General features: G+C 43.9%; 1 protein-coding gene and 1 long non-coding RNA gene across 2 annotated transcripts; one reads left to right on the top strand and one right to left on the bottom strand.

Annotated features, from left to right (window-relative positions):
* The first annotated feature begins 12,614 nt into the window (after positions 1-12,614).
* Positions 12,615-13,348, top strand: LOC115247709 (uncharacterized). Its single transcript, XR_003886811.1, has 3 exons — positions 12,615-12,693; positions 12,925-12,978; positions 13,081-13,348. It is a non-coding gene; the product is annotated as an uncharacterized lncRNA (long non-coding RNA).
* Positions 13,349-16,542: 3,194 nt separating this feature from the next.
* Positions 16,543-18,803, bottom strand: LOC115247538 (homeodomain-interacting protein kinase 2-like). Its single transcript, XM_029829562.1, has 9 exons — positions 18,597-18,803; positions 18,325-18,516; positions 18,059-18,240; positions 17,818-17,941; positions 17,519-17,629; positions 17,328-17,420; positions 17,056-17,223; positions 16,759-16,893; positions 16,543-16,571 (listed from the first exon to the last, which is right to left on the bottom strand). Exons 1-7 carry the CDS (start codon positions 18,801-18,803, stop codon positions 17,059-17,061), a joined length of 1,074 nt encoding a protein of 357 aa, XP_029685422.1. The 3' UTR covers positions 16,543-16,571; positions 16,759-16,893; positions 17,056-17,058.
* Between the last annotated feature and the right edge of the window lie 4,960 nt (positions 18,804-23,763).

The following is a 23,763-nucleotide window of genomic DNA, read 5'->3' as shown; positions in this document are numbered from 1 at the left end:
TGGACATTTCACTTATCACCTGCGGTCCAGCGACATTACAGGTCGTGACCCCCACATGAGCAACAAATAGCAACAAATACACAACAAATACACGTAATCAGCCGCTCCCTTGCTGGCCGACTCGCAGCCGATACGGCCTGCGCTCTTCATAATTAATGCCGGCGAGAAGTCAATTGTGAAAAATCAAACCATTGTAATTAGTTTGGACCGGCGCTGGAACCATATTGTGATTACCCACATTAGAATTTCAAAGATTCTGGACATTCTTAACTGAAGGTCCAGACCTTAAATGACTCAAGGAGCCATTTGTAGAGCAGGATCACGCGACATTTAAAGCAATTTGAGTGCAAACTCATTATGCATCACTGTTATTTTTATCTGTGAGTAGGTGGTGAGTGTGGACCTGGAAGATGACGGCCCCGTAAAAGCTTTCCTGCTTTACGATTTTTAATTGCAAACTTTCTGGACCACAGACAGGTCAGCCTAATAGCTGCAGTTACTCTGGTAAGACAGCAGAACTGCATGTACGCTTCATTAATTATGCCGCCACCACAGATGGCGTGGAGACTCACACATCTGTGGTTATGGCCTTGGACACGCGCCCAGACGCCAACATTTGGACTTTGGTTGATAATCTGAATCGTCCCTGTCCTCATCACCTTCTGCCCTGTAACTGCAGCATTTATTCCGTCTTCTTGACGAGAGCCTTAATGAAATCAATAACCGGCGAAACAAATCTGCAAGGATCAAAGATTAAAAACTGTAATTAACGAAAACACACTCGCCGTTCATTTCAAAGACAGGCCGAGAGAGAGCACGCCTCGTTCCTCACTGAAGGTAATCTGGAAAATACCTTCAACTGCCTAAACCCTTTGATCCTTTGATCCTTTGGTATTGTCTCGTAGCCGCCGTGTCGGTACCGTGTCTGCTCTGTCCACGGGTTCGTCTTCCTGGGGAAGCTGATGTGGTCTGTGCTGATGTGTGTGTGTGTGTATGTGTATGTGTGTGTGTGTGTGTGTGTGTGTGTGTGTGTGTGTGTGTGCGTGCGTTGATATTTGGAGTTTGTGAGGGCCGGGTTTTTAATCCTTTTGTCTGTGGAATGTTAGTATATTTAGATGCACTTTGTGTTGCAACTGTAAAGTACGAAAGGTGAAATAAATTGGCCTCTTTGATTGATAAAAGGAGAAACAGATGTAAAGAAAGTCAAAAAATAAAGTTATAGTTTCTTTTTTACACCACAACGGAGACTGCGACCATGCACGAGAGGGGATTTTATGATTTAAAGCACTAAAATCAATCTAAACTAAAATAGCCACTGAACGCCCCCCCCCCCCCCCCCACACACACACACACACACACACACACACACTGAATACATGAAGTGATTAATTTATCATTCAATAAATGTCAGAAGAGTCCACAAAGGTCAAGTTTAGATGAAATTCAAACTAAATGGGAGTCAGCAGACCCCTCCGTCCTCCGCTGTGGCAGCGTCGTACTGTACGGAGGTGGGCAGTCGTTATGGGAGCCAGATGGTTTCCAGAGCTGATGGATCCCGTTCCTCACTCATCCCGAGATTAGACTCGATGTCTGGGTGAGAGGAGGAGAAGCAGACGCTTGCTGAAACAGGTGGAAGTGTCACAGCCCTCCTTTGGCGCCGATTTGGATCATTTTGCTTCGGTTTTGGAGCCAATGGGGCAGCTGACATATGGCGGGGACAGGTGCGGCGGGGACGGCGTCAGAGAAAAGCATCTGGGCCACGGAGCTTTTTGACCCCTAAATGATGCGTAGTCGACGTTCAGAAGTCCTCCCTGAAATATACCAGCGTCGTGGGCAGCAGTCGTCTAATGTGTCTTTTAAAAACGCTTAATTATTTGTAATGTGCATGTAAACAAAGTTGGGCCATTAAGCTTCTTTTAATACATGTTTTTAACAGCAAGATGAAGAAAAAAAATCAAAAGTGATGACAAAAATGCAAATTGAATACTTGATCCATGTTTAGCAGTTTAGTGTTTACTTGGGGGGCGATTTCCAGCAGTAAAGGCTGACTTCAAAGAGTCCAGGGTTGTTGTAATTAAAGCAGACATACGATTCATTATTATGCCCATAAATAATCCCCCCCCGCTTATCCTTGGCACAGTTGCTCCATTTGCTCAGCACCAAGTGCAGAGTGTCGAGGAGTGGATTTTCCTCTGATATTTTGTGCCAAATTCCCAGCTACACAGTGGAGACACAGTCATTTATTCGAGGTCATGTGATCCCATGTGATACACGTCTAGCTGCCAAATCAAATCCTTCATATAATACAAGTGGAATTCCTCTCCTTCCTCGTCTACCCTCACCTGTCTGCGGATTTCCCTGACTCCACTGTCCTCGGACCCCTCAGTCTCCAATTTTTGGAGGTTTTTTCCCTGGTAAAACCGCATCATATCGTGTCAAATAGAATGGAACCGAACCAAACCCAGCTGGCTGGACTGGACTGGACTGGAGTCCTCCATGATGTACCTCACCTCTTCCACAAAGGTAGCTGGGCTCCAGCCAGATAGGCTCCAGCTCCCAGCGACCCCGGATGGATAATGGCGGGATGGACTGAACTGAATGGGAATCGGCTTTCATGCCGTCAGGATGTCAGGACCAAAGAATAAAAAGATTAGCATTTATTCTTCGATCTTCTCCTAAGTTCATCCAGGGGTGAAAAAAACCTCCTGGGGTCCTCGGGGCCTGATGGATTGTTAACCTTCATCAATGACTTTCTGCCGCTGCGGATGTCTCTGGCGCACTCTCTGAGAGGTGACGCCGGGCCAACGAGTTATTCAGCTAGTGTAAGCACAGCGTCGCTTGACTGGGAAGGACACAAATATTTGATGAGTCCAACGGCTAGCACTGCATTAAAGATGCAACCTCATGTCAGACAAAGTCTGCAGCGGCTTAAGGACCAGTTTGCTCTGAGTCGACAGCTCAAATACAAAATACGAAGGCAAACAATTTACACTGCACTTGGGGGGGGGGGGGGGGGTTATCTTCTGACCAGAGCCTTCAAAAAAAAATTGGACATGGTTGGACAAGGATATAAGACCGAGCAATTTCATTGTTGCTCACTTATTCCGACAGGATAACACGAACCACGCAGCAGCCGGCCCGGGGCTATGTAAAACCGTCGACGCCAGTTCACTCCCATTATCCCCGGAACCCCTTGGCCTCCCACTAGACGGTAGCGGTTGATTAGTGAGGCATATAATTGCAGTGGTCATGCAGTAAATCTGGCTGTCTTCACCGGTTTCCTGATAGAAACTAAGAGTCCATGTCTTCAAACTCCCCCCATGGCTCCAATCATGCTCTGATGTTCTGGAGGGTCGCTCACATCTTCTCTGTAGGTGACCTGGCTAATCACATTGATAGTCTCCTCAGACACCCGCAGCCACGTTTGACATCAAAGAAACAGAAAGAGAGAAGTGACCGAACCCACTTTGCCGTAATGGTTCCCCCAGTATTTATTTTAAGTGGTTACGTTTTAAATTGGGCAGATAAACGGCGCTCTTTCCAGCCCATAAAGTGAAGCTTATATAATAAAGGGTGAAATCATTCAGGCTAAACATTCTAAACCTGCTTTCAGATACTGTTGCAGGAGGGGGGAAAGGCAGCTTTGAGGAAATGAGATTAGATGCACGGCAACTGAACGAGGCGCCGCTTATCTGCGAAGAGAGGACAAAGGAGAAAAGGGGGGAATTCGCAGCCTCGTTCCAAACCTGCGCAGTGTTTTGTTTTACAAAACGGTGCCCGGCCAAGAGCCCGCAGTTACATCCATTGAAAATCCATTCTGGCATTAATGGAATTATAAGATGCAGTGTACGCTGTGACAACTAATCAAACGGAATTGATTTAAGCCGCGTGTTGGCCCTGGGCCCTCCAAGCTCAGGGGTTTGTTGTCTCATCCGCTGGTTGGTTGCTAGCATAGTAGCGCAGTTGCCAGATGGAAGAGCATGCGTGGTTCACCATGTGAACGCCACCGATTGGCTAGCGTTGGCTTCTCTTTGGGACTGGAGGGCAAACAACGTGTGCAGGCTGGGAGGAGGGTTGGAGGGGGAACCTACGACTGCGTTGGCTAAAGGAGGCCTTGGCAACCCCACGCAGGTGTCACAGCTAACGTTAATGTTGCAACGTAGTTAATAAACTCTGCCTTTTGAGACCTTTGTTTCGTCCCAGTAAGTCTAATTTACCCCAGTTGTGTTTGATTCGATTTGCGAGGGAAGAAACGTGAGGCATGCTAATACAAAAAAAAAAAGAAAAAGGAACAAGGCCCTTGGAGTTCATAACTCCTGGCAGTTCGTCCGTAATAGTTTAAACACATAAAAATGAACTCTTCAAAGCTCAGGTTTATGAGCACCTGCATTTATCTTTCCACTTCTGCCCAATGTTCCGTGTGCATGACGAACGATTCCTGCCCCTCTGTCCCTTTTCCTAAAAAAGAACCTGAGCCGATGGAGTAAATCATTCGTAGATTTAAAAATGTCCCCACCGAGCCGAGGGCATGCACTCGCCTCCCCGTGATCCCAGACCGGTTAATAAAGTGTTTCACGTGTTAATCAGGTGAAGAATCAGAAAGGTCAGAAACATTTCACAGCTCAACACCAGAAAAGAGGTTGTGAAAAGACCTCTCCTTACCCAGCTCAGACACAGAGGGAGTAGCGCTACGCTAGCCCCGGCGACGGAGCAAAACCCACGGCTAAGCAGCACCCTTTGATCTGTCCTTGCATGCAGGGGAATTGATTTAGATCTCCACTATGATACAGCGGGTCAGTAAGAACCCTTTCCAGGTGACCTATTACATCATAAAGTCACAGCACGACCTCACAAACGTGTACGTGTTGTACCCCTCCTTGCTGATGTGGACACGTATCAGTTGTGTTGCTAAATGGTGTTATTAGGGATCTTAAAAAAGCTTTTAAATGTGTGTTACATGACACACGACTCGACTCGACTCGCGTTTATTCCTGTTTTTACAGGTTGATGTCATATTGTCAGAAAAATTATTAGAATTTTGACACTTAACAATGTCCAGTTTTTTTCTTTGGCTCTATTTTTTAATTGTGAAAGCGAGGGCGCGTCTGTAGGCGGCCCACGTGCTCATGTTTTTGGTTTTTTTGTGTAGTTCCCACCCCCCTCCATGCTTCCAGCCCAGTCGGTGCTCTCAAAGTGTCACCGACAGAAGCTGTTCGACACAATGATGCTCTGTTTCAGCAAAGACTCTGGCGAACGGGACAGACATCGCTAAATAGACGTTGCCAGCTGGAGTATCATTAGTGTAGGAGGATCAGGCATAATTACACAAAATACACACACCCACGCACACATCCATTAGAAAATCAGCACATTTTAGAACTCATTATGCTCTCGAAGCTCAGCAATCATCATCAACAGTGAAGATTGGAATAGTTAAGGAATAATTAACTGTTTAGTTGTGTGTGTGTGTGCGGATTCTCCAGATGTGTTGTGTAATTCACAGATGTCACAGCAGCACATTTCAACACCTATCCATCATCTGATGAGACCTGATGAGCCTGATGGAAATCAGCAGAACATGCAAATGAACGGCGTGAACGCGTCCTCTTCCCAGGCTCTTACAGTCGTTACACCAAATTCCACATTTCTGGTCGAAATCGACAGAATTTTCGGCGTCTTCGTCCACCTTTAAATGGATCTGAGGAGCCTCTTGAGGTTTTCACGCAACTCCTGCTTTTATGACGTTGTGGTCAAGCGTCATTAAGCCCCTCCCCCCCGAATACACACCTTCCATACCTGACAATAAGCCACAGAGCTTCTGCACGCACGTTCTTCTTTACTTCTGCCCTTCAGTCAGCAGATGCCACCAAGCGAGACCTTGGTGGTGACGTCCCTCGATTGTGGTTCTGGCACCAATAATAGTCATTAACCATCGTTTCTCTTCCTGTGATCGTTCAGGCTGTCATCTAGTTGTGCCTCATTCACTTATTTAGATCTTTCTAGAACAAATGTCACATATTCGCAGCAGCATTTTAATCATATCTTTTAATGGGTTTTAGCATTTCTGTCTTTGCTGCTGCTGAATCCAACACTGGGACGAGGGACATATCTTCTGTTTGAGGGGAACTGTCCAATTCAAGCTGTCATTGATTTAAATTCCTGTAATGATCCTCCGACAGAGGGCACAGAAAGGGATAAAGCCTCTACGAAGACGAAGACCAAGTTTAGGATACTGATATTTAACATTCCACATTATAAGACCAACTTTGCTTACACACCACAGAACCGACACACCACAATAATAGTGTCTGTATCGGTGTCAGGATGCGCTCAGAAGAGCTTCTATCCACCCGGCCGATGAGACCCAGTTGAAGGCAGGTGTAGGAGATCAGGCATTCTGTGAAAAAGGGCTTTTATTTAGCTTCTTATGCAAAGGTTGAAGTCAGACATGAAGACGGTTTCAAAGGGAATGATGTGAATACTGTCTCACCCACGAGTTCAGAGTGTGTTTAACACAAATACCAGCAATTTTCTAAAGTTCAGCAAAAAATAGTGTAAAAAATAATCCTCCATTGCAGACAGATGCATTCTCACCTTGGACTTTTCTTAAAATGAAAACATCACTGTTGTAGCATTTGATTAAAATACAAAAATAATGCCTAAATTCCTGTGATGAGCAATGGCTGATGGGGACCTTTAAAGACACCCAATCAGTCCAAACACAATATTTTTACAGGTGCTGCCAGGCAGCTGTAATTTGTAGAAAGAAATTCTATTAAACATAAATACCTCAGCACTGTGTGCCCATTAGGGGTTTTCTATTAAAATTCACCACTAACACACACACACACACACACACACACACACACACACACACACACACACACACACACACACACACACAAACAATATGGACAGAAGAATAACTGCTGTATCTCAGATTTGGTAAAATGTCATAGCGATAAAGGTCATGCAATTACAAGCCCAAACACGTCATTCGTACACACACCGTACCAGCAGGGGGCGATAGTGCCACCACACACACAGTCTTTCTGCCGGTTGTCTTTACTTTAGAATTGTTAACGTAATGATTAACATCTCCTCACCTTGCTCTACCTTTCTCTGCACATCTTGCTTTAATGGTCAGGAGCATAAATGCCTCTAAGACAGAGAGAGAGAGAGAGTTCCTGATGGATTTTAGTGCAGAGAAGATGCGCTCACATGCTGCATGTGTGACTGAACTGACATGCAAGGCTGATGATGTGGGATGCATCTGTCAGGAGGGGATTCCCAGTAGCCAACTGTTGTTGGCCACGTTTGTCCCTGGGAACCTGCTCGTATCTCAGGTTGCCCGGCTGAGGTTTTTTGGGTGGACAGGGGGATTTACTCCATGTAAATGTGGCCACGATGAGATCGTGGGCATCAATTCGGCACCGTGCCTCTGTGTCGGACAGTTTCCCCCTGGGACAGCTCGTGGATTTCTTTCCTTGACCCCTTTTTGCTGGCAGAGGAGCCTCCACATCCAGCTCTGGTTCTTCATTCGCTTCCTGTAGGTCATTATTGGCCCACTGGGCAAATGTGTCAGCTGGTGTTTTCGCTTTCAGAAAATCTCTGTCTCAGGCCCTTCCTCTGCTTTTCTCAAAGGGACATTCCTCTGGTGGGACTCTCTGATTAAAGGACTATGCTGTATTTCTCAACAATGCCATTACAGGACCCTGCAATGAGCTGGCCGCTCATTCAGGAGTGCACCCTGCCTTCACCCCTGTGCTCCTGGGGAAGGCTCCGGTGTAAAGTGCAAGCTGCAAGTGCAATTCTATGAGGTGCTCTTTGAGATAAGCATCATATTCTGAGCAACAAGAATGTGTGTTGCCACCGACTGTGACTCTGTAGCTCACACCTCTTGTACCTGAGGTTCACCACATCTATGGTACACCTGCTCAGCAATGCTTTTTGAGGACCTAAGGAAACGTTCTCTTGCACAACCTCTGGCTCCTCTCATGTTCTCCCACTCCAGGATGTTTGTGTTCTTGCTCTGTCAAGCCAGTAATGAACCAACTGTTATCTGGTACTGAGAAAATGCTGCACAAAGGGAGCCGGAAAGTGCTCGTCTGTCTTTACTGCATTAAAGCCACTTTCTATTTGTGCCATCTTAGCAGAAAAAAAAGCTCTCTGCACTATAGCCTTGTCTGCCTTCTGCTGGAGATGGAGACCCAAGAAGTGGTCTAGGTTATTTTAGACTGGTAAAAAAGAACCAACTTTTGAAAAGAGGCTGCTGCCTCCCTGGGTTTCTTAATGCCAGTGATAGCAGGGCTCATAGCCAGTATTAGGCTTATTATGAGTAGCTCCTATAGCTACAGAGGATTGAGAAATATAGCACAGATTTTTCCATTTGCCAAAAATAAAGCCAGTCAAAGGACCGGTGCTGGGCTCTGACGGCTGCTGCGCTGTATCTTGCCTGCGATCATCTTAACTCCAGATGAAAGAGACATGCTAGTAAAGCCCTCAAACAACACTAGCTGTGAAATTTTAAAATAGCGCTCACACAATAGGCTGCTCTCGGCCGTGCTGTGCTCCCAGTATGGGGATGGTGGTTCAGCCTGGCAGGACATTTGAGAAGAGACATTTGGTTTGAATAATTCCCAGATGAGAAGGTGGTAAAAAGCTGCATTACAATGAACAATAGCTATGGAAAATTGTGGTAAACAGGTGAGAAAATGTGTTCTACATGTGTTTTATTCTCAAGTACTCAGTAGCCTCTAAACCAGTTAAAGAAAGTTAGTAAAAGACTGTGAAAGCTCCCTAAACACAAGTTAATTAATTGGGAATTAATTCATCCATCTTGAATTTTATGTTTCAAATATGCAGGATGTTCTAGAGATAATTTCATTTAAGTGTTAAACACATTAATCTATGTCACATCAGATAAGTACAATTTACTTACATGTTCCCAATTGAATAAGTACAGGTTAAGTTTTACAAACCCAACAACAAAAAAAGAATAAAACTGACATTTAATGTTGATAAAGTAATTAAGCTTTTAAAAAATTTACTGTTCAATTACATTGCTAATTAAATTAATTAAGACAGCAGCGGCAGTGGTAGCTCACTCTTAGAGAACTGGGCTGAAACATGAAGGGTTGGGAGGGGCTCTGGCAGCAGGGGGATGCGATGAGCTGGCGAGTCATTCAGGGCTGGACCCTCCACCACATACAGATGGGAGAGGCTCCAGCACCCTCAAAAACAGACCAGGAGAGCACTAGTCCATACACAATAATGACGTTTTTACAGCCAAACTAGCCTACATTGTTTGGTGCTAAAAGTTAGCAAGCTAGCCATGTTAATGTTATCACATGACAGCCGCGGCCGTCTCACCTGAGCCGCGTCCCCCTCCCGGTCACGTTGTCCTCCAGGCGGCAACGCAAGCGCTGCAGGTTGAGCTTAAGCTGATGCAGCAGCAGAAAATCTATTCGTCATCTTCTGACATTTGGCCGCATCGGCCGGCGCTGCTCGCCTTTTCTTCTTAACTTTGGCACATCTTATTGATTGATTGACAAACGCAGAGGGAGACGGGGGCCGGGCCCCTGGCCTTCAGCTGTGAGCACACAGGTGTGTCACACACGCAGTGTTGCTTAGCCAGCCAGTAGGAAACTGGAAACATTGTTTATCATGTTAAAAGCCAGCCCAACTGCACCGACAGTATTTTCCTGTTCCCAGCCCACTGACCCAGCAAGGAGCCTCCTGGGGCTCCTGATGGCCAGTCTGCCCTGGAGTCCAGAGGGCAGAAAGGGCGCAGGTGACGTTCTTTCTCCAAGGGTCAGAAACTGTCACATTAGATTTGCTTTTTAAAAATGTGGAACCCCCCCATCCACCTCCTTTACAATTTTTCAGAGAACACATTCAGGTGGAACACGCAGTGATTTATCGCTTCATAAAAAGGCTGCTAGACTAAGAACTTAGCCACACCAGCTTTATTTATCAGTTTTCTGAAAGAGCAAAAGTAAAAGTTTAAATGTGTTAAAGTCAGCAGCCGGGATTGAATGGGGCTGTGTGAAGACGTCAGCAGGGAAGGAGGCGCTGTGCAGAGTGAAAAGGAAGGTGCACATCAGCAAAACATTGTTCATTCTTACTATTGTGCAATCAGGTCCATGGGAGACTTGAGGTGAAATCACATAAATCAGGACACTTTATGAAAAACCTTTCCCCCACTCTGCCCTCTAAAGGCAAACAGTTGATTGTGCATGACAAATTGAAAACATTTTGCCCTTTGTGCAAAATAAGGTTCCCCGCCTCTCCGCCCCCCCTCCTCCTTTTCTTCGCTTTTGAATGGTGAAGTCTTGTACTTCCTGCATGCCTTGCAAATGCAAAAGAAAAGAAGTGACATTTATTGGGCCCGAGTTTATTTGCATTCCAGCTCTTCCTTCGCCATATGTCAGCTTTTATGAGCGCGCTCAGGCAAAACATTAAAGCGCCTCATTCTTTATTAATCGTTGCAATGACAACTCAAAGCTTCTGACACATCAAGTTTATCGCATGTGCGTGCATTTTCTGCTTTAAGAAATCAGGTTACACTCATTATTTAAACAAAATACACCCTTTGTTGGCATATGTATATATTTGTCTTACATAAATGTAGCTGTAGTCTAGATGTAGAAATAAAGACGAGTGAGCAAGAACCCAGATATAAGCAGCAATACAGAACGGAACTCCTTTCTTGACCTTTTAATATCAGCACTGTCATCACGGCTTGCCTCATTTTATCGAGTCATCAACACAGAAAAGGCTGAAGATGATTTTGTTTGCTGAATGTGAGCAAAAACACGCTTGGAGAGGATGATGTGCTGCGCAGGCTGTGTCCTTGACAAACAGCTGAAGGTTGTTTCTGCGTCCGTCGCGTTTTCTTTTTTAAGTGTGCTTTTTTGTGCCCGAACAAGTCCAGTCGTGCTGTAACTTGGCAACCACGTCTGGGATTCTGAGGAGGAAAAACTGCTCAGCCGAGGTCGACGAGTCAGTCGAGGCCCGCAGATCACCAACTGAAACTTGACCTTTGCCCTAAACTAAAGGGAGGTAGAACCGTGGTGGGGATGAAGGAGGTCCTAAAAATGAAGAGGCCAAATATGTGAAAGCGAAAAGTAAAATATAAGGAAACAGTTAGGGCATTTGGAAAAAAAGTGGTTTTGAAGTCAAATCTTCAATGCTCAATGTGCACATCTGCACTCCGGTCGTGTAGTTATCTTGTTCTGTGGGTTTGATTTTTCCTTCTAAGGGGAGCACGGCTGAAACGCGTTGAGGAGCAGCCCAATAACAGGTTGTGGGTCTGTTTTCCACAACATGTAATTGAATTTCCCTTCTGTGGGATTTGTGTGTCAGGCGGAGGTGTGGAGAGGCTCTCACCCGCTGCAGCAGGAGTCTGATCGGGAAGTTTGGTGCACCGACTGTCCGAGTTGAACGCGGAGCGCTTTAAACCACAATCAACTTCGCCTGATCTTCCATTTTTTATTCAAGCTCGGCGATAACTCATTACAGCCAGAGCAGGACGGATGAGAGCGGCGGCCGCGGCATTATTTTATAATGATGGAGCACGAACACATCAGACTGCACAAGTGCACAATCAGCTAAATGGAAGTTGAAGGAGTTGACATTATCATAAAGATGTAGGCAATCTCACACACTGCTGAGGGGAGAGAATTCCAGATGAACATTTGAAAGGCTGCAAAAACAGACAGAAAAGAGCAGTGTCGAAACTGTACGGTTTAAAGAAGGGCATTTAATAAAAGTTTTGAAAGAGTTTGCAAAGTCCACACTTAAAGGGTAGACATTATTAGGCAAGAATTCCACAGCAGTTCTTGCACTGGTTCCTCGAACAATGTCATCCTCACTTTCTAAAGCAATCACGACCCAGCAGAGCACAACTGCGTTGCAATTAAGCTGTCTGTGGTTTTTAATTAAATCTAAGAGGTGTGATGCGTCAGAAACTTTGTTTGCCTTTCAGGCAACACGAGTTATGGTCTTTATGATGAATATGATACAAACGGAGGGAAAATGATGATATAAAATAATGTAACGATATTACCACCTCCCCTAAATAGGAAGAGGCATCCAAGAAAAGTTAGAGCAAACAAGTTCCCTTTCAAACACTGTCACAATTAGAACAATAATTGTGATATGGACATGAATTATTCAAAGGTGTGAAGCCGTTTCTGCTGTACCCAGTAGGCAAAATCAATATGCTGTCTGACTCCTTCACCAAGGCAAAGACCATTACGAGTTCTAATGCAGCCGCGTAGCTTTTGAACCAAAAAGCAATTTAATGCTGATATCTCCGGGGAGTGTGCAGCCAACTTGTGGAAGACAAACAAACAGTAGCAGCACAGCGGTGAACATTCCCAACCCTGAGGGTTACAAGCCTCTACTGTGCCAAACAGTTCACGCTGACTTTTTATCGACAGACCAAACTTCATAACGGTTGACACCTTTGATGTCATGGGATTAAAGGTTGGATGAAGGCCCAGCGACCCTCAGACACACACCAAAAGGTTTCTTTAATAGCCAGCCAAAGGAAAGTCCCTGAATATTGCCCATCGCTTTTTTTGACTCACTATTTTGCTTTGAGTTCTTCCAGCTTTCTTATTTGATCGGACAAACCTAACGGAGGTCACACTCGTGCTGACACGTGTTTTTAAAGGCGAGCTGTGGGTAGGATTCATTCCTTTAAAAAAAGGAGCTCTTATTTGAAAATTCAAAAAAAAGCAGCACAAACTCAATGTCGGATGGAACGAGAACGACGAACATGAACAATGTTGTAACCTGCTTTTGTGCTCAGGAAGAACATGTTGACGTCGTCAGTCAACATGTTCCACATTCAGTTTGTGTTGTAATTGTTGTAATGACTTTATTTTCAATTCTGTTATGCGTCCAACACTGAAGATTGATGAAGCAGAGAACTGAAAGGACTTTAGTCAAGGACCCCGCGGTGCTGCGGTAAAAAAGACATTATTATTTACAATATTTTCGTGGAGCTGGTTAGACAGATCTGCACTTGTCTTTTCTTTAAACTTGATGCCATCTTTTCTTTCTGTTCAGCTTCGTCCTAACAGAGAGACCAGATGTGATTTACCAGAACGGACAGCAAATCTCCAAAACGACCTGGCGTTGGCTGTATTTTAGGCTTTATTGTTCAGGAGATGAATGGACCTGTGGAGTCATTCAGAGTGAAAAGTCAGCCCCCTCAAGAAATAGATCTTTCTGTGTGCTGTGGAAAATGGAGCTTTCCACACTTGTTTACAGTTGGCAGGTAGAGCTGTTGCTGCGCATTCCACTAGATCAGAACCAGATTAGCTTTGACGGTAGATAATAGCGAATGGAATTCCCTTTAGAGGGGATGAAGGCTCCTCTTTCATTGGAGTAAAATTCATTAACTGGATAACTGGATTATTGTTTCTTTCAATGACAAGACGTGACAGTGACATATGGTGGGCTGTGTCTTTGATTCACGCCTCTTCAGCGCCAGCCAGGAACTGGTCCTCAGTCAGAGAGTGGCCTCTGATCCAAGTCAACATTCATCTGCCAGTTCCTGGGTACATTCAGGGGCCCAGCTCAGGGGTCAAAGGGCTCGTCCTCAGCTTGATCCTGAAAAAATGAATGATGGTGGGTTCTGATGGACGTCTCGGTTGTTGATGGCTGCCCTCCTGCACTCAATTTTGTGTCTCGTGCCAACTAGGATGTGCTCGAGTGGTCCTGGGACTGTACAAAGGGGTCAAGATGGGTCGTCTCTGAGTCTTAGCTGCAGAATTTTAGGAGGAGAGCACATCGTGCGTAGCTCGGGCAATGAAGCTCAGCGTGCTGAATATCATGTTCCAGAGTCCACTCCATGTGAATTTCCTCTTCTTGACACCCTCCCACCTCGCCAGCGGCCCTCTTTGGTTTATGCTACGGCTCTGGAACGTCTGGTTGCTTCCTCCTCTCCCACCACGCCGTGACTTTCAGTTACAGACGCCCTTTGCCAGAGTGGTGTTTCTGTTTCAAGGCCAAAGTTGAGAAGGTTGAGGAACTAGTTTTACCAGTTGAAATGTTATATAATAAAAATATGTGGATGGCAAACCTGAGCTCAAATAAAGTCATATAGTCAGGGGAGTCTCCCTCAAAAATGTACAAACCTGATGTACAGGATAGAATTACCTCCCCGAGGCAATGTTTTTCTTATCCTATTATATATTTATTCAAGAAAATATATTTCTTATGTTAATTATTTTCTTATCTTGTTCATTGCTCTCATAATGCTGCATATTGATGTGCTGGCACTCAAATATGACTCTCTAAAGTAATGTGAACTCAGGCATCAAGTAATTACTTCCCTGGTGGAAAGCAGCTAAGGTAACATCATTTGAAAACAATGCCAGTATCCACTGAATATAAAATTACTGCGATAATGATCATTTGTTTTGTGCTAATATACATGTTAATTACTCTGAAGGGTCATACGTTTTCATTCTCCCTTTGACAGGAAAACACCGAGGACATTATCTACATAACCTGGTGAACCTTTTGTCACCTTTGTGCCAAATTAATGATAGGAATTGGCTCTCCAGTTCAGAATGACACCATGGGGAGGCTGTATATTACAGGATACAGACAGGCCCTCACCTGGAGTCCAATTATTCAGGTTTCTCTCGCTGGGTTAATGTCCACAGAAGAACCCTCAAAGACCTGTCTGTTGCTGAAAAAGCAGTCATCCTCTCGAAACAAAAACACAGCTAACCTACAACATTTTACATACACGATACATTTGCATCTCGGCACTCTGCAGTGGTCTGAAGGGAGAAAACAATTTTGGGTCTCTGCAGCTTGAATGTTAAAAGATGCTTCAATAAACACGGGATGCATGCTGAGCCACTGAGATGCAGAACACAATATTCATTTCCAATTTTCCATCTGACTTGAGACAGCGAACGATAATGTCGTAACGTACTCTGTAGATCAGCATGCTGAGATAAAGTGTCTACAAAGAGAGAATGTTTGGGACAGATGTGGGATGTTTATTCCCATGGAGTACAGCACAGGTGGAATATTAAGAATACTTCTATGTTGGTGCTACACAAAGCCTTTTTCCACCACAACATAAAATCCAGGACAGACTTTAAAATAATTCCCCTGACCTGCAGGTTCCTGAGAGGTCAAACTCCAACATATTAAGAGAGGCTGATAGCACCATACCATCCAAATAGAGCGCTCCGCTCCCAGAGTGCTGGTGTACTTGTGGTTCTAAGAATTTCTTTGAAAGCCGATTGGTTCAGTTGTACTACCACAGGGTTACTGTTTGGTCTGCAACTCAGATTTGGAAGATGAGACTGGATTGGAAGGTGTTTATTTCCAGTAGGTCTCTAATTTCTTAGCAGCTAGAGGCCAATCTGCCAACCACACTAGATTATGGCAAAGTGGGAGTGGGGAGATGATATTAAATTGTGTTGGTGACCTGGGGAGTTTGGACCATGAAGCAGTATTTTGTGCTCTTCTGTGTACAGTTTATATGATAGGAGACAGTATTCAGAACTTTAGAAATTCAGCTCCCTTTAACAATTTAAATTTGAAAGGGTCCGATTTCACCAGCCCACATCATATTGGTGGACGGGCTCGGGCTGCAGCCCAAAACCTAAAGGGAGGAGAACAAATAAATAGCAGCCATAATACTGCAGACAACCACCACATGAAGATCCAGCCTCCAGGGACTGGGCTGCCGCCTTGGTCCTACCGCGCCTGTCAGTGCCAGACAGTGAAAAAGACGATTTGGGCCTCAAAACAAGACCAGTCCCCACCCACCCACACACACACACACACACAACTGCACACACAATAAAAACAAAGATGGAAAATAAGCAAAGAAAATCAGTTCTACTAAAAGTAAAACAAAATAATACAAAAGGCGTCCAATCATCAATCATCAATCTGATACGCTCACGCCACAGAATGGGGCACCACGCCGTGACCTCCTCCAGCACTCCAGGCTACAGCCACGATGGAGAACCAGTGGAACCACAGGAGAGGAGAGAAAGGACGCCCGGCGTGACAGGACATATAGATAGAAGGTAAACAGCAATAAACGTGGCCACACACGTATGATATGCGTTAGCTTCTCCTCCCGCCAACAACAAGATGGTCCTCCCATCCTACCATGGCACCCACCGTTGCTTGGCTGTCAGGCTGCGAGTTTCTGTGAAGAACAACCCTGACTAACAGAATATAAATGAACTGAAGTAGGTCAATGTCAGCAATATCTGCTAATTTTATTACAAGAGCCTGGAAAAGAAGACAAAAAATGTAATTCATTTCTGAGGATTTATTTTAGTCTGGTATTGTTTTATCTTGGTTTTGATCTCCAAAGACAATCCACCTGCTCCTGAGGATCTGGCTGTTTTAACTCTCTTTCTTTATTGTCTTTTCGCTTTGATGTGCTGATGTGCCCAAGTCAGGGTTCTTTTTGGTGTCCTATAGGCTCATGAGGGTTGGCCATACATTTACACGTAGTGTGCATGACAAAAAATAAAATTTCCTTTTTTCGTTCCTTCATCTCAGCTAAGCTGAAATGACAGAAGGCTACAGATAAAGTAACAGCATCTATAAGTTGGATACATAAAAGTTCTTTTTGGGCTTTGATTGCTTTAACCATGAGGAAAAGGTGAACCCAACTCGGTCCCAAATACATTTACTGCAGACAGAAAGGGAGGCTCAGTATCTTTACATTTTATTATAAACATTATATCAGACCTTCATGTAGTGGGTGGCAGCTGCACAGCAGCACAGCACGGTTGATTCATGGCAAGAAGGGTCTTGGTGTAGGTTTGACCTGCATTGAAACTGTCCAGGACGTATTCCTGCCTCTGAACCGCCAAACTTTGGGTACTTTGGGATCCAGCAAAATAAATCGAAATGAAGAAATAAGCCATCAGATGATAGATGGGGTTGGGCACTGGGGCAACAGGCAAGGGGGTGAGACATTTTCTTTTATCTTGTAGAACCTTTCCTAAATGTAATGCTTTCGAGACCCCTTTTATATTCTCTGACCTCTTATTCACTGTTCCGTGTGTAGTGGGGGTGAAAGCCAGTCAAAAACTGATGAAGCAAAAGGTGGCTTGGCTTAATGCGTCTTATGGGGTTAAGGTGAAGCATTTTCTTCAGCATATCCACAAAAACAATTCGCTCCATTCTTTCCTTTTCCTTAAACGAAGAGATCTGGAAACGACAACAAATTTGAAATGACAACAAGAACTGGGACTGTACTGTCGGTGTGTCAGCAAATGGTCAAATATGTCGTAAAATCAAATGAAAACACAAACATGGCAGATGTCATCTAGAGACTTCAGCACTAAGTTCATCCTCTTGGTGTCCATCCGGAGCTGCCCGGCCTCTTTGCTGTATTCTCCTGGAGTCTAACCAACAGCAGGAAGGAAATCAACATGAGCAAAAGACATCTCTGTCCTCTACATTCAGCAGAGACAACTTTAGACTAACAAATCAGCAGGGGCACCTTTAGTTTCCAGGAAGTACCGTGGCATTTCTTAAAGAAAAGGTGAGTTCTGAGTCCTGCTCTCAGCATTGTGGTGGGAGGCTGACCTTGTGTCATCACGATGGACTTCATCTGTGGGCAAAACAAAATATCAGGTCACGCCGCGGCTCCAGCTTTGGTTTTAACGATGTCCTTTCTCTGTTGTGTATTCTAAGGAACCTACAGTACAATGTAAGATCAGTAGCTCTTTACACGCAGACACAAAACAAAGCCACGCTGCGTAAAGAAATAGTGGAAAAGAAAGGAAAAGCAATACTTTCCATTTCATACTCATTTTTCCCATAGTAGAGCCGAACCCCGAGGTATAATCTTGCACACAAACAGCCCAGCGACCACATGTCAATGGCCTCTGTCAGAGGAAGACCCAAAAAGACCTCTGGAGACCTGCAACGAGTACAGCAGAACTGCCATTTTCAAGCCGGGACGATTTATTTTCCTTCTGTGTTCAGTTATTCAATCCTATGTAGATTTGTAAGACCTGAAATGTTGGTCAAACCTTACCTGCAACACAGGGGCTGAATGGTGACCCCCTTCACGACCGCTGACACGCTCCTTGCCAGGCCAAAGTCGATGAGCTTGACTTTGAATGGCTGCAATCTATGGTTGACCAACATCACATTATCCATCTTGATGTCAGTGTGCATGAGGCCGATGCTCCTCAACGTCTGAAGGGCTGTTGCAAGCTGAGACATCGTTGAAATGTTGGTAAATTCTCAACATCGGACCGCGTTTATGGCTTAAACTGCACGGAATAGCATCATAGCTACCTGCTGGACAATCAATCTGATTGACTTCAGAGGCAAAGGTTGATATGATCGAGCTATCATGAAGGCAGAAAGAGTTTGTTCCAGGTACTCAAAGACCAGGCAGTAAAATCCCTTGTGCACAAAGGAAGAGTAATTCTGGACGAGGCTGCATTTATCTAGATCCAAATCTTTGATCTTGAGCAGGGCATTGAGCTGAGGAGATGTAGATTTGTAACTGATCAAACCACAGACACAAACCTGATGCACACACACACAAAGATGTCCACACTTACTTCCGACTTTGCTTGATCGTGGTACCGCCCTTCTTTCTTTAATACTTTGACTGCTACAGTTTTGTCGTCCTTTGATCTGACACACTTGACAACTTTGCCAAATGAACCCTCTCCTAGAAAGGACTGAACCTCGTAGGTGTGGCACTTTGTAACGATGATGTCGCCAGGCACCAAGTTATCTTCTGCTGTCCTTATTTGTGATGACATACTGAAAAACTTCTTGCTAACTTATAGATGTGGAGAAAACATCAAAGAAATGCAGTTATTCACAAAATGGGAATTAAAAGCTACAGATGTGGTCACATTTGTCTTGTCAATTTTTGTGTTCTAGTAGCCCTAGTTTGGGAGTCTTACAGGTAGAGCTTCTCACCTGGCATCCAAGTACTATGATTGGTCAATCATATGGAGTGGGCGGAGTTAAAGTGGAGAAGCAGAAACGTCTTTTCTGCTGGCACATAAGATTTAAGAGAACAATGTTTACTGGTGTTTATTACTCTACCTTTGACAAAGGTACACAAAACACAGATTTTAAAACTGCATTATTCTCTCATTTGGTTTGTTTTATTTTTCAATGTTCTAAAGATTAGTGCAACAAGATTTGCACTTCATGGACTTTTTTTTTGCTTTTTTAATGGTCTGTCTTCTCCGTCGCTGAGTTGTTCCCCTCTAATTTTCTCTCCTCTCCCTGGGTTATTTAACGCCACCGTCTTTACCCTTTGAGGCCAGATCATCTCATTATAAAGCATCTGACATTTGTATTCCTTGTATTTATGAGCATTTTCTCAACCTGTCTAGACGGCTTATTAAATGAGTTTCTATTGGTTGGACTGACAACCCATGATTGATCTTCAGGCCTAACAAAGCTTACCTGGGGACTCAAGGTCTTCGGGGATTAAATGAAATATTAGTTATAGGTATAGGAAGAAAATAAAAACATAATAGTCTTTTTGTCTTTGCTGTCAGGCTTATAAATTAATCAAAGCTAATGTTTGATCTTTGATCTTTAAACCAATTCAACTGTCTGTATAACTGATATGGAAAACATGTGACCAGCTATCTTGACATCTTTCTCAACAAGAGATAAACTATTGTCAAGTATTGTAAAAAAAAAAAAGGTATTTTCCCCACTGCTAAAGGTTGTAGCCAGATGAATGAGGTCACGTTACACCGATATTATTGGCATTAAACAGCAATGTTCAGTGACTCAATAACGCTTTAAATAAAAAGCTTGTAGAATATTTTCTGATAAACAACTACAGACAAGGTTCCTTCGACTGAAATACTTCTAAAACAGCTTGACCGTGCACACAGCTATAAAGAAATGAATGCCACAGAGGAAAGGCTGTGCAAAAACCTTTATGAAAGGCAAAGGACGGGATTACTTAAGGCTTTAAAGGCTGCGACTTTTGTTGTGCCGCACAGCATCAACTCGGTCCCGGTCCAGTGAGATGGGCTGGATCGATGTGAACCGTTCTCGTCGTGTGCTGGAAAACATCAACACAAATAATGGCCGCTGCAACACTCCCGCTATCAATGAATCTCCATATTGGTAAATGGAGCATAGAGAAAGTGTGTTAGAGAGGAGATTCACTTGTCCAACCACCCAGGCGCTGCTCAGATGCTCGTCTGTGGGATGTGGATCATCGGTCCCGTTTCTGTTCAGCCAGAATGAGGCAGGTGCGAGCTGATTCGGTATTGTTGCAGTTACCACAACTGCCATCCTTTGATGGTTCAGAAAATGATGTCAACATGATGGGCTCTATCTTTTATATGTATATTCTAAACAGAGATCAGGGAAACTTGTGCGCGCAGGTGAGCGCTCTACACACAGTGGGGTGAGCGATAATTAGCACTTTAGCAACAGACAGCAAGATTTGTCCATCGTCTTTGGCGTCACGGCTTCAAATACAAATGTCCAAAGCCGTCGCCTCATGTTGGATTTGTGAAAGTGTCACGTGTGTGAACACGTGTGGGGAAAAGGCTGGCCAGCAGCAGCAGAGCCCCCCTGGTCCTGCTCAAGGTTTCGTCCTGTTAAAGGGGAGTTTTTTTCTCGCCACTTTTTCCTTTTTGCGATCAGGCCCTGGATTTTTAGGGACAATTTGGATCCAAACAGAAGCTAAACAAATAACGATTAATTGAATTGAATTGAATTGAATTGAATTGAATTGAATTGAAAGGCCATCTGCTCACAGCTTGGCTGTCTTTTAAAGAAGTTCTTTTAAAGTTTGTTTTTTTTAAGCCAATTGGCTTTAACAAACCTCGTTTGGGCATGTTGGGTCCATGGATATTCACTGTTGCTATGGAAATATATATTTTTGAAAAGTACATAAATGGTTTCTTGTTTCTAAGCAGCCTAACTTGGTCTGCCAGGCAGTAAGTTACATGAAACAAGAAGTGTCCATGAAAGAATATAATAATGTAACATTTCTTTTTAACTATTTTAAAAGTTATATATATATATATATATATATATATATATATACAGGTACAGGTTACCTTTCCTTCAAGAAGAAAAATGGAGAAAACGTAAACGGAACAAAGTTAAATTGAACAAAAACTTGTTAAAAAACCTGAAAGCGGCTGCTTTGCTTTTCCCGCATCGAATGGAATGCAAATTGAGTCCTACTGAGCGCACCAATCTGAGCAGCTTTCATCAGTGAATAAAGGGCCGTTGTCGATTTATCATGACAAAATGCGTCTTTCCAAACCCGCCATTATTGTCGGGGTACATTATGTTCACCAGTCTTCCCCACAATGACAAGATTGTGACATTGGGCCTCAATCACAACTCTCAAAGCTACAAAATCCACATCGTCCATCAACCACTTGTGAATACAAGAATGATCACACACAACAGAGATGCATCTCCTGGTTTCAATAAATACAGAATGTCGTGTTTTTAACCTGGAACTGACATCCAAGGAAAAAGTAAAAGCATATAATTGATGAGAGCCATGTTTTTGTTTGTTTCTGAGGAGTTTCTGGTTTTGCCCAGAAATGAATTCCCCACCACTGCCATCAAGGTAACGATGATACGAAATGATAATAATTATCTGGCACTCAGAAACCTTCATAATACTTGATTAAAGGTTGTATCAGAAAGCAAAAACATAACATTATGAGGCATCTCGCACCTCCCATCGCCAGCTTGAACAGTGGAAAACTCCAATCCTGTCCTCTGATTGGTTGGAACATTTTGCTGTTCTTAGAGAGCAGTTTGTGAAAATGACCAGTGGGTGGAGCGTTCTTCTCTCCAGCACTCGTGCACTATGATAAAGGCCTGTACACCCTTAACCGCACCTACAACTTTTACCTGTAGGAGGGCTGGTTAACCGCTATTTTTTACTTTTAAAAGGGTAGATACCTCAAATTTTCTAGATGACACGAGTGCTTAAGCTAAGCTTCCCTTCAGGTAGCACATGAGCATGTATAATGTATTGTCATTAGACCCCAAAATACATTTTTGTTGTCAGAGATTTAATGAAAAGCCATAAACATAAACCCTGTGGATTCTTGTACCATGTGCAGACAAGCTAAAACTGCGTTGCATCTTTGCTCCTCATTCTGCTCTGCTGCTTTCTACGCTAATTAAAGGCTGCTTAGATTCACAAGTGGACAAAACAGAGAGCCCAAAACAGCACGAAAGGGAAAAGCCCCAAGTGTGCACAGCTAAAGCGACATTGAACTTTTTACACTGAATCCATGCTTCAAATGCCCATTTGATGTGCGAGAGCTTGTCTGTGATGCTCCTTTGATTGCCCTTCAATCTTTCTGTAAACTGCAGGCTGTGTTTGGAGCAAAAAAAAAACCCAAAAGATTAAAGAAATGATAAAATAAAATGGGAAAAGTGCAGAATGTGAATGAAATTAATTAGACATTTCTTTTGTGTAGTCAAACATTGTGTCAAGACCTGATTTATGTGCACCATTCAAATATTCTCTCACCCATTTTGTAAGTGCACCCATTGAGATCCATCCAGGTGTCCAGTCCACCTAATGTGCATGTTTTCAATCACAACCCCACCAGGTGACCCCAAAAGGACTGGGAAATGCAAGGAAATGGAAGAGGAATACTTATAAGCCCCATAATTTGTTCAGCATGAGGATGCAGAGAAACATATGTATCTGGACTATCTGTAATTATTTCAGTCACTTGTAGCTGAGAAATGATTATGATACACTATCTCACAACAGGTTTAGCTATTGTGTGCACTCCTCCTGAATGAGCATCGGGAGGGAAGCGAGAGGGCAAAGATAAGAGGTCCATTAATCATCCTTCCTCACGGCTGATTAGTTTATCTGCTCCTATAAAATAAAACAAACAGAGGTGACAACAGAGAAATGAACCTGCAACATGAAACAGCCGTGGTCGACCTTCAGCGCAGGCAAACATTTGTCAGTACCTTTGGTACCCACAATCCTCTAAAGTCATTTTTGATTTTGTCTGGCTTTATTGTCTTCCGGCGCTTTTCCGAAATCCTCGCCATACACGTCATTTCCGACATGGGACCTCACCACAGAAGCGCGGAGTTTAATGTCACCTAAACGGAAAACTGACATTAATTTAAACACAGACACAATATTGAAAAATACATAAATCAGGTAGCAATAAAATGTCCAACCAATGAACCAAATGGGATGTAGAAAAGGGGTCAACGGCACTGAGTTTGTGGATTCTCTCCATATCTGCTCCAGGCTCCCTCCACAGTCCAAAGACACCCATTTGGCAGGGGAGGGTGTGTGTGTGTGTGTGTGTGTGAATTGGCTCCTCTAAATTGGCAACACTGTACTGGGCAGGAGAGTTTGAGTGAAAGCAATGTGGTTTTTTGAGGCCAAGAGCAGAAAGAGAGGCTTTAGCTGTATACAGGACAGATGCCGAACGCTGCAGCAGAGTGAGCGAATGAGTGTTTGACGAGGAAACAATGTTTTGAAGCGAAGGTGCAGCGTGAACTGTTCAAATCCTGCACGGGGACGACGAGCCAACCATGCAGCACGCTGCCAATAACCCTCCCTGAACACGTAGCAGGAGGACGCTTTAATCAGTCACCTGACAGTGGAGTAGAAATGTGTGCGAGAGAAGCCACGAGTCCGTGTTTCTGATGCAGGCCTTATTTTTCATTATTTTCCTCAGTGAAGCCGTTGGCCAGGGGTATATGGGGTATTTGCAC

This window comes from Takifugu rubripes, chromosome 21 (genome assembly GCF_901000725.2).
Source record: "Takifugu rubripes chromosome 21, fTakRub1.2, whole genome shotgun sequence".
Taxonomy (NCBI): domain Eukaryota; kingdom Metazoa; phylum Chordata; class Actinopteri; order Tetraodontiformes; family Tetraodontidae; genus Takifugu; species Takifugu rubripes.
Note: the sequence above shows the minus strand (reverse complement) of the source record. Positions and strands in the feature narration are given on the sequence as shown.

Excerpts from the sequence above, each read along its gene's own strand:
- LOC115247538 (XM_029829562.1), bottom strand. The coding sequence starts at position 18,803 with ATGTCATCACAAATAAGGACAGCAGAAGATAACTTGGTGCCTGGCGAC. Across the intron at positions 18,241-18,324 it reads TCAGATTGATTGTCCAGCAG|CTTGCAACAGCCCTTCAGAC; the intron begins GTAGCTATGATG and ends ACGATGTCTCAG. Across the intron at positions 17,224-17,327 it reads CTCTAGATGACATCTGCCAT|ATCTCTTCGTTTAAGGAAAA; the intron begins GTTTGTGTTTTC and ends TGTCGTTTCCAG.